We start from the raw sequence: 14,982 nt of genomic DNA, 5'->3' as shown, positions 1-14,982 counted from the left end.
TGAAAGCAAAGAATGGGAGGACTCATCAGTTCCAGTATCTTGTATCAGTGAGAACTTGCCAGAGGAAAAAATTTAAGTTGGCACGTAAAATTTGAGGAGATTCCCACCAGTGATGATATAGGAGAAATAAATACCCATCAAGAAAATAGCATGTGTCAAAATATGTAATGGGGGTAGGAACTTGGAACTATGAAAGTAAAATCAGAAATATTACTAATAAGCAAAGAGGAAATGGGTAAAAGGAACTGGAATGTAGGATCTGAACACATTCTTGTCCTCATCTCTGCTTACCTGGCCATTCTCTCTTACCCTCTCTACAACGGGAGCAATACAAGATAATAATCTCTTAAAGTTAGAAATCATTATATAAATGAATGCCTTTTAGATAGTAAAGATTATGATGTGGTGCTATCTCACTGTACGAATTGAACAAATGATTGAGTGGCATAATTTCATACCAAGATTGTAGACAGAGATTACAGCAGTAGCTCTTCCAACAGTCTAATGATCCCTGTAAATTATGATAGGAAGAAATGAGGTATGGGACTCAGGAAATTGTACCTTGATGAAGAAACTGCTGGATGGAGTTGTTGGTGGCATCTGAGGAGTCTGAAGATGGCTCTCAGGGAAGGTTTTGCTGGCCTCTGAAAGATTTGGAAGCTGACTTTGCTCCTGGGGTAGCTTCATGCTCTTGGGGTCATTGTTTCTTGGGTTTGTTTTTTTCTTTACCTGAAAGTATTCATTTTCTGTTTAATGGTTTTCAATATTAGAGCAAGCACAACATCTTTTAATTTGTGAGAATACCATCCTTTATTAGATTCTAATAGGTCTCATTACTTCCAAACATGGTCTCTCTCTAATGTATCCCTCCAGGCAATTGTCAGAATTTTTTTTTTTTTTTTTTTTTTTTTCTGAAATGTGAAATGATCAAGCATTCTTCTTCCTAAAATCTTTCAATATTTACTTACTGATATTTTTACATTGGAGACTCCATTTCTGTCTTTATGACAAAAGCCAGCTTGTTAGAGGGCTGCTTTTTACCTGTCTTGCATCATTTTCCTATACCTTTCTACATATACCAATGTTATACAGAACTCACTATGCTGTTTCACACTTTAACATTTGCATGTGATGTCTTCTCTCCCTAGAAATCTTTCCAATGCTCATCTTTATCTTGCTATGAGCAATAGGACCTATTGCATGTTGATTTCCCATAACGTACAAGGCAATGGAATAAGAAATGTATATCCATTATCTCATTTAATTTTTAAACCAATCTTATGAGAAATATTTAAGCTATTTTCCCAATATCAAGAAACTAATGTGCCAGATGTGGACCAAGTCTATCCTACTCCAAAGCCCTTGCTTTTGACCACTGAATTATATTGGTTCCCCACCTCCCTAATTTCTTCAAATATTTTATTATTTACCATGAGTTTTATATCCTTTTGAAGCCTATTAGGAACATCATTCTCTTAATATCTCTTAATAGGTTTTTCTATTTAAATGTGAGGATATTCAAAATGGCATCTTTGAAGGAAATGGATTGCTGCTGCAGGCTCCAGGAGACAGCCAAAAAACTATGAGTGCCCAAAGTGTGAAAATGTGAAAGGGGATCATCCACCCCTGAACATACATCCTCAGTGGGGAACCTGAAGGTCTAGATCATGAGAGAAGGATCTGACCTTACCTGGAGCTGAGGTGAATTTAGAGAGCTGAGCAAAATTCAGGGGTACAGGAAGTAGCGGAAAGAGCCCTGTGGGCTCTCTCAGTCCCCAGGGAAGTCATTTCTGACTTTGTCTCACAAAGGTCCTTCAGGAGGGCTGCCAGTGGAATTGGGGAAAGATCACAGGGAGAAGAAAACTTCCAGCTGAAGTTTCGATGGAACACAGTTTCCTGGACAGAACCCAGAGAAGGGGGTGAACTGGGAGTGCAGACACCAGCACAGAAGCCACAGCAGGCAGGGAGGCTTGAAACCTCCCAGTGTTGGTTGTCCTCCAGCCAGGAGGTGGAGCTTTTAAGAGAGCATCACCTGCAATAATACAAGGAGAATACAAGCTTGCCCTAGAGTCACCTGGATAAGATTTGAGTTTCTTAGGTGGTGGGTGGGGCCACAGAGCTCCCAAGAGATTATGTCCTTTGTCTTCTGTCTACCAGGGCAGGTAAAAAGCCCTGCTTGCTTTCTTGGCAGGAAGGCTGGTAGCAGATTCTCAGCTCTGCTCACCTGCTGTCTCGAAATAAATTCAGTGCTGTTGGTGGGGGCATAGTAGGAGTGAGATCGGCCTTTCAGGCTGTGTGGGAACTGGATGAGGCCTGTAACTGCCAGTTTTCCAGCACTTGCATGGCAACCTTCATGACACAGTAGAGGCAGCCATAATCCCCTTGGGAACATAAATCCATTGGCCTGAGAATCACACCCCATCCCCTACAGCAGGCACAGCTATCCCTGTCCAAGGGGAATCTGAACCTGCCCCCACCTGATGGTCTTTCTCTATCTGCCCTGGTAGCCAGAAGACAAAGGACAGAATCACTTGGGAGCTCTGAGGCCCCTCCCACCACCTGAGAAACCCAAATCTTATCCAAGTGACCCTAGGGCAAGCTTGTATCCTCCCTATACTATTGCAGCTGATGCTCTCTTAACAGCTCCACTCCTGGCTGGAGGACAACCAACACAAAACTATCCCAATACACAAAATTAAAGCCAAGGACCTTCACAGAGTCCACTTCACTGCCTTGCCACCTCCACTGGAGCAGGTACTGATATCCATGGCTGAGAGACCTGAAGATGAACCACATCACAGGACTCTTTGCAGACACTACCCGGTACCAGCCTGGAGCCTGGAGCACAGTAGATCTGCTGGGTGGCTAGATCCAGAAGAGAAATAACAATCACTGTAGTTCAGCTCTCAGGAAGCCCCATCCTTTGGGGAAGGGGGAGAGCACCACATCAAGGGAGCACCCTGTGGGACAAAAAAAATCCTAATAGCAGCCCTTGAGTCCCAGATGTTTCCTCTGACATAGTATACCCAAATGAGAAGGAAGCAGAAAAACAATTCTGGTAATATGACAAAACAAGGTTCTTTAGCACCCCCAAAAGATTATACTAGTTTACCAGCAATGGATCCAACCCAAGAAGAAATCTCTGAATTGCCAGAAAAGAATTCAGAAGGTTGATTATTAAACTACCCAAGCAGGCACCAGAGAAAGGTGTACCAACTTAAATAAATTTAAAAAAAAGTTACAGGACATGGATGGAAAAATCTCCAAACAAATAGATAGCATAAAAAAAAAAAAAATCACAGCTTCTAGAAATGAAGAACCCACTTGGAGAAATCCAAAAGACACTGGAAAGTCTTAGCAATATAATCAAACTAGTAGAATAAAGAACTTCAGAGTTTGAAGACAAGGTTTGTGAATTAACCTAATCTGACAAAGATGAAGAAAAATGAATTAAAAATGAGCAAAGCTGCTGGACACAATGGTTCATGCCTCTAATCCCAGCACTTTGGGAGACTGAAGCAGGTGGATCACCTGAGGTCAGAAGTTCGAGACCAGCCTGGCCAACGTAGTGAAACCCCGTCTCTACTAAAAATACAAAAAATTAACTGGGCGTGGTGGCAGGCACCCGTAATCCCAGCTACTACGGAGGCTGAGGCAGGAGAATTGCTTGAACCTGGGAGGTGGAAGTTAGAGTGATTCGAGATCGCCCCATTGCACTCCAGCCTGAGCAACAAGAGTGAAAGTCTGTCTCACAAAAAAAAAAAAAATATATGAAAAAGCTTCCAAGAAGTTTGGGATACTGTTAAACAACCAAACCTAAGAATAACTGGTATTTCTGAGGAAGAAGAGAAACTTAAAATTTTGAAAAACATATTTGAGGTATTAATTGAGGAAAACTTCCCTGACTTTCCTGGAGATCTAGACATCCAAATACAAGAAGCTCAAAGAACACCCAGGGAATATATTGCAAAAAGATCATCACCTAGGCACATAATCACCAGGCATTCTAAAGTCAAGATGATGAAAAGAATCTTAAGAGCTGTGAAGCAAAGTATCAGGTAATTTATAAAGGAACCTATCAGATTAAAAGCAGATTTCTCAACAGAAACCCTACAAACTAGAAAGGTTTGGAGTACTATCTTTAGCCTTCTTAAACAAAACAATTATCAGCCAAGAATGTGTATGTAGTGAAACTAAGCTTCACAAATGAAGGAAAGATCAAGTCTTTTTCAGACAAACAAATGCTGAATTAGACACTACCAAGACAGCACTACAAGAACTGCTGAAAAGAGCTCTAAATTTTGAAATGAATACTCAAAATACACCAAAATAGAACATAAAACATCTAAAGCATAAATGTCGTAGGACGTATAAACCAACCACACACTACTGAAAAAGTAAGATATTCAGGCAACAAATGGCATGATGAATAGAATAGTACCTCACATCTCAATACTAACACTGAATGTAAATGGTCAAAATGCTCCACTTAAAACGTACAGAATGGCAAAATGAGTAAGAATTCACCAACTAAGTATCTACTGTCTTCAAGAGACTCACCTAACACATAAGTCCTCACATAAACATAAGATAAAGGGGTAGGAAAAGATACTCTATGCAAAAGGACACCAAAAGGGAGCAGGAGTAGCTATTCTTACATCAGACAAAACAAACTTTAAAGCAATAGCAGTTAAGAAAGACAAAGAGGGACATTATATAATGCTAAAAGAACTAGTCCCACAGGAAAATATCACAATCCTAACACTGGAGCTCCCAAATTTATAAAACAATTACTACTAAACCTAAGAAATAAGATGGATGGCAACACAATAATACTGGTTGACTTCAATACTCCACTGAAAGTACTAGACAGGTCATCAAGACAGAACATCAACAAACAAAAATTTTTGGACTTAAACTATACCCTACAACAAATGGATTTAACAGATATTTACAGAACATTCTACCCAACAACTGCAGAATATACATTCTTCTCATCAGCAAATGGAATATTCTCCAAGATAGGCCATATAATAGGCCACAAAACAAGTCTCAAAAATTAAAAAAAATTGAAATTATATCAAGTACTCTCTCAGACTACAGTGGAATAAAATTGGAACTCAACTCTAAAAGGAACCTTAAAACCATGCAAATACATGGAAATTAAATAACCTGCTCCTGTATGATCATTGAGTCAGTAATGAATCAAAAGGGAAACTAAAAAATTCTTTGAAATGAACTATAATAGAGACACAACCTATAAAACCTCTGAGATACAACAAAGGTGATGCTAAGAAGAAAGTTCATAGCATTAAATGCCTACATCAAAAACCCTGAAAGAGTACAAATAGATAATCTAGAGTCACACCTCAAGGAACCAGAGAAACAAGAACAAACCAAACCAGAATGCAGCAGAAGAAAAGAAATAACAAAGATCAAAGCAGAACTAAATGAAATTGTGACAGGCAAAGAACAACACAAAAGATAAATGAAACATAAAGCTGGTTCTTTGAAAAAGTAAATAAAATTGATAGGCCGTTAGTGAAATTAACCAAGAGAAGAAGAGAGAAGATCAAAATAAGTTCAATTAAAAACAAAATGAGAAATATTACAACTGATATCACACAAATACAAAAGATCATTCAAGGGTACTATGAACATCTTTATGTGCATAAAGTAGAAAACCTAGAGGAGATGGATAAATTCCTGAAAATATACAACCCTCCTAGGTTAAACCAGGAAGATATAGAAACTCTGAATGAAGCAATAATAAGCAGTGAGATTGAAATGGTAATAAAAAATAATTTCCAATAAAGAAAAGCCCAGGACCAGATGGATTCACAGCTAAATTCTATCGGACATTCAAAGAAGAATTGGTGCCAATCCTATTGACATTATTTCACAAGATAGAGAAAGAGAGAATCCTCCCTAAATCATTCTATGAAGCCAGTATCACCCTAATACCAAAACCAGGAAAGGACATAACGACAACAACAACAAAAAACTACATACCAATATCCTTGATGAACATAGATGCAAAAATCTTTAACAAAATACTAGCTAACAGAATCCAACAGCATGTCAAGATAATCCACGATGATCGAGTCAGTTTCATACCAGGGATGCAGGGATGGTTTAACACACACAAGTGAATAAATGTGATACACCACACAAATAGAATTAAAAACAAAAATCACCTGATCATCTAAGTAGACACACACAAAAAAAGCATTTGACAAAATCCAGCATCACTTTATGATTAAAACCCTCAGCAATATTGGCATAGAAGTGATACACCTTAAGGTAATAAAAGCCATCTATGACAAACCCACAGCCAACATTATACTGAACAGGGAAAAATGAAAGCATTCCCCGTAAGCACTGGAACAAGACAAGGATGACTACTCTCACCACTTCTATTCAACATAGTACCGGAAGTCCTATCCAGAGCATCAGACAAAAGAAACAAATAAAGGAAATCCAAATCGGGACAGAGGAAGTCAAACTGTCAGTTTGCTGATGATATGATTATATACCTGGGAAACCCTAAAGACTCATTCAAAAAACTCCTAGAGCTGGTAAACGAATTCAGCAAAGTTTCAAGCAAAGTTTCAGGATACAAAATTAAACTATGAAAATCAGTAGCTCTGCTATACACCACCAGCAACTGAGCTAAGAATGAAATCAAGAACTCAACCACTTTCACAATAGCTGCAAATAATAAAATAAAATAAAATAACAAAACACTTAGGAATATACCTAACCAAGGAAGTGAAAGACCTCTCAAGGAAAACTGCAAACACTGCTGAAAGAAATCATAGACAACACAAACAAATGGAAACACATACTATACTCGGGGATGGGTAGAATCAATATTGTGAAAATGACCATACTGGCCGGGCACGGTGGCTCAAGCCTATAATTCCAGCACTTTGGGAGACTGAGCCAGGCAGATCACCTGAGGTCAGGAGTTTGAGACCAGCCTGGCCAACATGGTGAAACCCCGTCTTTACTAAAGATACAAAAATTAGCTGGGCGTGGCGGCAAGCGCCTGTAATCCCAGCTACTCAAGAGGCTGAGGCAGGAGAATCACTTGAACCCAGGAGATGGAGGTTGCAGTGAGCTGAGATCGCGCCATTGCACTCCAGCCTGGGAGACAAGAGTGATTCTTCGTCAAAAACAAAACAAAACAAAAAAACAAAAGAAGAAAACAAGATACATTTTCCTGTTGTTTTAAAAATAGATTTATTGAGGTATAACTGGCATACAACACAGTGCATACATTGGAAGTATAAAATCTGATAAATTTTGGCATATACATACACCTGATGAAGTGCAATCTACAAATACAATGCAATTCCCATCCAAATACCACCATCATTCTTCACAGAACTAGAAAAAAAAATCCTAAAATTCATATGGAACCAAAAAACAGCCCACATAGCCAAAGCAAAAGTAAGGAAAAAGAACAAAAGGAAGAAATCAGGAAGAATCCTATTATCTGACTTCAAACTATACTATAAGGCCATAGTCACCAAAACAGCATGGTTCTGGGTATAAAAATAAGCATATAGACCAATGGAACAGAATAGAGAACCCAGAAATAAACTCAAATATTTATAGCCAACTGATCTTTGACAAAGCAAACAAAAACATAAAGTGGGGAAAGGACATCCTATTCAACAAATGGTGCTGGGATAATTGGCAAGCTACAGGTAGAAGAATGAAATTGGATCCTCATCTCTCACCTTATACAAAAATCAACTCAAGATGGATCAAGAACTTAAATCTAAGACCAGAAACCATAAAGATTCTAGAAGAAAATTTCGGAAAAACCCTTCTAGACATTGGTTTAGGCAAAGACTTCACGACTAAGAACCCAAAAGCAAATGCAACAAAAACAAAGATGAATAGATGGGACTTAATTCAGTTAAAAAGCTTCTGCACAGCAAGAGAAACAATCAGTAAACAGACAACCCACAGAATGGGAGAAAATATTCACAAACTATGCATCTGACAAAGGATTAGTATCCAGAATCTATGAGGAACTCAAACAAATCAGTAAGAAAAAAACAAATATAAAAAATTAAAATGAGTCTATAAAAGTTTTACTTTATAGTCAGACATTAAAATTGAATAAATGATGTCTACAAGATTTTATTAAAATTAAATTTAACATTAATAGCACATTACTATAAAGGTAAAATTTAACTTATTTAGTATAAAAGTACACAAAAAATAGTCAAATATAAAATGGTGTTTATTTTTTTTAAGTCCCAAGGATGGCCGGGTAAGTCAAACGCCCCTCATCCCCAAGGCCATAGCACGCAGGGGTGGTGAAGGCCACAAGAAGGCCAAGACCTCAAGAAGGGGCAGGGCTGCAGCAACCTTTGGGCGGCCCTGAGCAAGAATGGAGTGGAAGGCGTCACCATGGGGCTTCAAGCCCCAGGATATGCAACAAAAATTATATACCTATTTTCCACTTTCCTTTCCCTCAGAACTAAAAGTCTTTTAGCACAGGTACCACCCCTAGAATTTCCAGTACACCAGCACCAGCCTGAAAACCATGTTCTTATTAAAAGATTAAAAAAAAAAAAAAAAAAAAAACTCGAGCCAGCCTGGGAAGGACCCTATCTTATGTTGTTAACCACTGAGACTGCCGTCTGCACAGCTGAGGAAGAATGGACCCATCATATTTGAGTCAAGAAAACATCTTCTTCGTTAGAATTATGGGTTACCGTACTAAGATTAAGCCCTGCTAAGTTAAAGTTAAAGAAAGTTTCATTTAAATATATTTTATATTGTTTTTCCTTTTTAAAATTTGTTGTTAGCTCCTTTGTTATAAATGTAACTAAGTCTAACTAACCTTAGACCATTGCCTTTAATGCTTGTTTTGTCATACTTTGTGGAAATAAAAAAGATTAACGACAGCTAGCCTTTTCATATAAATATTTATGTCCCGGTCCTCTAATTGACAGTTACCCATAGCACTCAACGTTGTGATCACCTGCAGCCAAGACACCGATTTTCTGCTCCTACAGCCTGGCAACCTTGTAATAAATGGGACTACATCCTTTAAACTACTCAAGAGCAAAGTTATATTTCCACAAAAAAGGTTTGTGCAGATCTAAAACCCTTCATCTACTTCACTAAATGGGCTACCCCTTCTAACTGGCAGCCTTATCAATGTAACCCTGTCCTTCTCTTTATCACCACCTCCACCTTAACTAACTCTAGACCTGCCGTTAGTTGCTTCTATGGTACGGGGATTAACATAAATGAAAAAGACCGCCTAGGTATTTTTTAAATATGCGTTATTCCCCCATCTTCCCCTTCTTTGGTAGGCTGTGTTCTGGATCCCACAATGGTTGCTCCTGTATCTAATAATAAAACTAGGGTGTCTATTGTAAAAATAAGAGATCTAAGACAGACTTTAGTCATCAAGACAATATATCAAGATGCAAATGCCTGGCTGGAATGAATTAAATATTCTGTTTGCACTTTAAACAAAAATTTATGCCTGTATGCATAGAAGGCCAGAGGTTATTATGCCTGTATGCATAGAAGGCCAGAGGTTCAGATTATCCCGTTTCTACTCGGATGGTCTCCTCATCGATCAGAAATGGACTGTATGGTGGCTGTCTTGCAAAATCCCATGGCTTAGGATAATCCCTCATGCCAAGCTCTCTATCTGCTATTTCCTGAAATTCAACACCCTGGGGGTCCGTCCCCGAGGGCAATCTGGCTTCCACCTCTGAATGCCAGGTTTATTAGTTGCCTGTCATGGCAAGAAGAAAATTTGGTGTTCCTTAGAAGCATAAAATGATGCAAGGAGCTCAAGCCTTTCCAAGAGCTTGTCCATCAGTCCACACTTAGCCATCCCCAAGCAAATGTGTGGTGGTACTGTAGAGGACCTTTACTAGACACTCTGCCAAATAATTGGAGCAGTATTTATGCTCTAATCAATTGGCTATCCCCTTCACCCTGGTATTTCACCAATCTAAAATAAAAAAAGTAAAAACAAGACACGGCAGGCCAAAGGAAACTCCTCATGAGTCCTTTAATCCTTAGGTTTACATAATACTATTAAGGTCCTATGAGAAGTGCCAAATAAGTGTAAAGCACAAAATCAAATAGCTGCAGAATTTAAATCCACGTTGTTCTGGTAAGTAACTATAAATTTTTTTTAAAAAGTAGACTAAATAAACTATATCTCTTACGATCAGCAACGATTCATAAATTACACTGAGGACGCCATCAAAGAGAAAGCTAAGCAATTAGGACCTACCAGCCAGATGGCCTAGAAAAATAAAATAGCTTTAAATATAATATTAGCAAAATAAGAAGATGCTTGGGTGATAATTAAAACTCAGTGTTATACCTTTGTTCCTAAAAATACTGCCCCGATAAAACTATAACAAAAGTGTTACAAGGATTAACAGCCCTATCCGATAAACGTGCCAACAATTCTAAAATAAATAACCCTTTTTCTAAAATAATAAAGCATTGGTTCAGTGGATAAAAAAAATTTTAACTTCAATTCTCACCTTGTTCGCTCTTGTTATTGGTGTACTTATTCTTGTAGGCTGTTATATTATTCCCTGCCTTCGAAATTTTACACAAAAACTTATCTCTGCTACACTTACAGAGGTAGCTCCTATCTCCCCTCCACCCTATTCTGAAAAATGACTTCTCTTAAAAGGACAAACAAAACAATTAAGTCAAAACATATTAAACAAGTTTAAAGAAGAATTATGAAATAAGAAGAGGGGAAATTATAAAAAAGTAGAGGTTCCTCCTCAAAAACTTTCCTCCCCATCTAATTAGAAATAAATAGTAACTTGTCTTAAAGGCAAAATGTATTCAAAGACCTGTACTAACATTCTTAAATGTCTGCTAGCTGTAATAAAAAATCAATGTACTTTATGTTCTTAGTTCCCACAATTCAGCCTAAATATTTGACCTAACATGCTTATACTGATCCAAACAAGCATTAGGTCATAGCCTGTTCCTCTTCCTTATTTAAAGGCGTTTTTACCTTTCTCAACATCCCACAAGTTACTTCCACCTTCCTTTGTTCTCCTCTGCCTTTGCCTCTTTTAAAAAGTTCTAAGTTGCTAGCTAGTTGGGACAAATACAGAATGTGAGGTCCCGTCCCAGCCAATGGAAACTCAACGCAGCAGTAGGGTGGATGCATCAGGTTATAAATGACCTTGTCTCCTTTGTTTGGTATACTCTTGTGGCAAAACTGCTGGCTAGTGTACCCTTTCTACAAAAACTATAAAAATGGCCTTGCTGAAAAAATTAAATTTATATTCAAATACACTTTCTTTATGGCACCGGGGAACAAGCATTTCAAATACAAACAATCCCATCAAAAAGTGGGCTAAGGACGTGAATAGACAATTCTCAAAAGAATATATGTAAATACCCGACAAGATAAGGAAAAACGCTCAACATCACTAATGATCAGGGAAATGCAAATCAAAATCACAAAATGATGCCACATTACTCCTGCAAAGAATGGCCATAATCAAAAAAATTTTTTAAATAGACTCTGGCATGGATGTGGCGAAAAGGGAACACTTCTACACTGCTGGTGGGAGTGTAAACTAGTAGAATCACTGTAGTAAACAGTGTAGAGATTCCTTAAAGAACTGAAAAGCGAAGATGGCCGAATAGGAACAGCGCCACTCTCCAACTCCCAGCGCGAGCGACACAGAAGACCGGTGATTTCTGCATTTTCAACTGAGGTACTGGGGTCATCTCACTCGGGAGTGCGGGACAATCCGTGCGGGTCAGCTGCTGCAGCCCGACCAGGGAGAGCTGAAGCAGGGCGAGGCATCGCCTCACCTGGGAAGCGCGAGGGGGAAGGGAGTCCCTTTTCCTAGACAGGGGAACTGAGACACACAACACCTGGAAAATCGGGTAACTCCCACCCCAATACTGCGCTATAACACCGGCACACCGGAGAATATATCCCACACCTGGCCGGGAGGGTCCCACACCCACGGAGCCTCCCTCCTTGCTAACACAGCAGTCTGCGGCAATCTAACCGCAAGGCAGCAGCGAGGCTGGGGGAGGGGCGCCCGCCATCCCTGAGGCTTAAGTAGGTAAATAAAGCCACTGGGAAGCTCGAACTGGGTGGAGCTCACAGCAGCTCAAGGAAACCTGCCTGTCTCTGTAGACTGCGCCTCTGGGGACAGGGCTCAGCTAAAGGTGCAGAAGCCTGTGCAAACGCGAACGACTCTGTCTGACAGCTTTGAAGAGAGCAGTGGATCTCCCAACACGGAGGTTGAGATCTGAGAAGGGGCAGTCTGTCTGCTCAAGTGGGTTCCTGACCCCTGAGTAGCCTAACTGGGAGACATCTCCCACTAGGGGCAGTGACACCCCACACTTCACAGGGTGGAGTACACCCCTGAGAGGAAGCTTCCAAAGCAAGAATCAGACAGGTGCACTTGCTGTTCAGCAATATTCTGTCTTCTGCAACCTCTGCTGCTGATACCCAGGCAAACAGGGTCTGGAGTGGACCTCAAGCAATCTCCAACAGACCTATAGCTGAGGGTCCTGACTGTCAGAAGGAAAACTATCAAACAGGAAGGTCACCTATACCAAAACCCCATCAGTACATCACCATCATCAAAGACCAGAGACAGATAAAACCACAAAGATGGGGAAAAAGCAGGGCAGAAAAGCTGGAAATTCAAAAAATAAGAGCGCATCTCCTCCTGCAAAGGAGCACAGCCCATCGCCAGCAACGGATCAAAGCTGGTCAGAGAATGATTTTGATGAGATGAGAGAAGAAGGCTTCAGTCCATCAAACCTCTCAGAACTAAAGGAGGAATTACGTACCCAGCGCAAAGAAACTAAAAATCTTGAAAAAAGAGTGGAAGAATTGACAGGTAGACTAATTAATGCAGAAAAGGTCATAAACGAAATGACAGAGATGAAAACCATGACACGAGAAATACGTGACAAATGCACAAGCTTGAGTAACCGACTCGATCAACTGGAAGAAAGAGTATCAGCGATGGAGGATCAAATGAATGAAATGAAGCGAGAAGAGAAACCAAAAGAAAAAAGAAGAAAAAGAAATGAACAAAGCCTGCAAGAAGTATGGGATTAGGTCAAAAGACCAAATCTACGTCTGATTGGGGTGCCTGAAAGTGAGGGGGAAAATGGAACCAAATTGGAAAACACTCTACAGGATATCATCCAGGAGAACTTCCCAAACCTAGCAGGGCAGGCCAACATTCAAATTCAGGAAATACAGAGAACGCCACAAAGATACTCCTCCAGAAGAGCAACTCCAAGACACGTAATTGCCAGATTCACCAAAGTTGAAATGAAGGAAAAAATCTTAAGGGCAGCCAGAGAGAAAGGTCGGGTTACCCACAAAGGGAAGCCCATCAGACTCACAGCAGATCTCTCAGCAGAAACTCTACAAGCCAGAAGAGAGTGGGGGCCAATATTCAACATTCTTAAAGAAAAGAATTTTCAACCCAGAATTTCATATCCAGCCAAACTAAGTTTCATAAGTGAAGGAGAAATAAAATTCTTTACAGATAAGCAAATGCTTAGAGATTTTGTCACCACCAGGCCTGCCTTACAAGAGACCCTGAAGGAAGCCCTAAACATGGAAAGGAACAACAGGTACCAGCCATTGCAAAAACATGCCAAAATGTAAAGACCATAGAGGCTAGGAAGAAACTGCATCAACTAATGAGCAAAATAACCAGTTAATATCACAATGGCAGGATCAAGTTCACACATAACAATATTAACCTTAAATGTAAATGGACTAAATGCTCCAATTAAAAGACACAGACTGGCAAACTGGATAAAGAGTCAAGACCCATCAGTCTGCTGTCTTCAGGAGACTCATCTCACATGCAGAGACATACAGAGGCTCAAAATAAAGGGATGGAGGAAGATCTACCAAGCAAATGGAGAACAAAAAAAAGCAGGGGTTGCAATCCTAGTCTCTGATAAAACAGACTTTAAACCATCAAAGATCAAAAGAGACAAAGAAGGCCATTACATAATGGTAAAGGGATCAATTCAACAGGAAGAGCTAACTATCCTAAATATATATGCACCCAATACAGGAGCACCCAGATTCATAAAGCAAGTCCTTAGAGACTTACAAAGAGACTTAGACTCCCATACAATAATAATGGGAGACTTCAACACTCCAGTGTCAACATTAGACAGATCATCGAGACAGAAAGTTAACAAGGATATCCAGGAATTGAACTCATCTCTGCACCAAGCGGACCTAATAGGCATCTATAGAACTCTCCACCCCAAGTCAACAGAATATACATTCTTCTCAGCACCACATCACACTTTTTCCAAAATTGACCACATAATTGGAAGTAAAGCACTCCTCAGCAAATGTAAAAGAACAGAAATTATAACAAACTGTCTCTCAGACCACAGTGCAATCAAACTAGAACTCAGGACTAAGAAACTCAATCAAAAACGCTCAACTACATGGAAACTGAACAACCTGCTCCTGAATGACTACTGGGTACATAACGAAATGAAAGCAGAAATAAAGATGTTCTTTGAAACCAATGAGAACAAAGATACAACATACCAGAATCTCTGGGACACATTTAAAGCAGTGTGTAGAGGGAAATTTATAGCACTAAGTGCCCACAAGAGAAACCAGGAAAGATCTAAAATTGACACTCTAACATCACAATTAAACGAACTAGAGAGGCAAGAGCAAACACATTCAAAAGCTAGCAGAAGGCAAGAAATAACTAAGATCACAGCAGAACTGAAGGAGATAGAGACACAAAAAACCCTCCAAAAAATCAATGAATCCAGGAGTTGGTTTTTTGAAAAGATCAACAAAATTGACAGACCGCTAGCAAGGCTAATAAAGAAGAAAAGAGAGAGGAATCAAATAGACGCAATAAAAAATGATAAAGGGGATATCACCACCGACCCCACAGAAATACAAACTACCAT

General features: G+C 39.5%; 1 protein-coding gene across 2 annotated transcripts in view; it reads right to left on the bottom strand.

The window, feature by feature from the left end:
- Nucleotides 1-14,982, bottom strand: part of IFI16 (interferon gamma inducible protein 16) — a 54,960-nt gene that overhangs the window by 18,254 nt on the left and 21,724 nt on the right. For both annotated transcript variants that reach the window (XM_023214176.3, XM_023214174.2), the window contains exon 7: nucleotides 562-729. In XM_023214176.3, coding sequence (XP_023069944.2) covers nucleotides 562-729 — 168 coding nt within the window. The remainder of the gene's footprint in view (nucleotides 1-561; nucleotides 730-14,982) is intronic.

The sequence above is a fragment of the Piliocolobus tephrosceles genome, chromosome 1 (genome assembly GCF_002776525.5).
Source record: "Piliocolobus tephrosceles isolate RC106 chromosome 1, ASM277652v3, whole genome shotgun sequence".
Classification (NCBI taxonomy): Eukaryota; Metazoa; Chordata; class Mammalia; order Primates; family Cercopithecidae; genus Piliocolobus; species Piliocolobus tephrosceles.
Note: the sequence above shows the minus strand (reverse complement) of the source record. Positions and strands in the feature narration are given on the sequence as shown.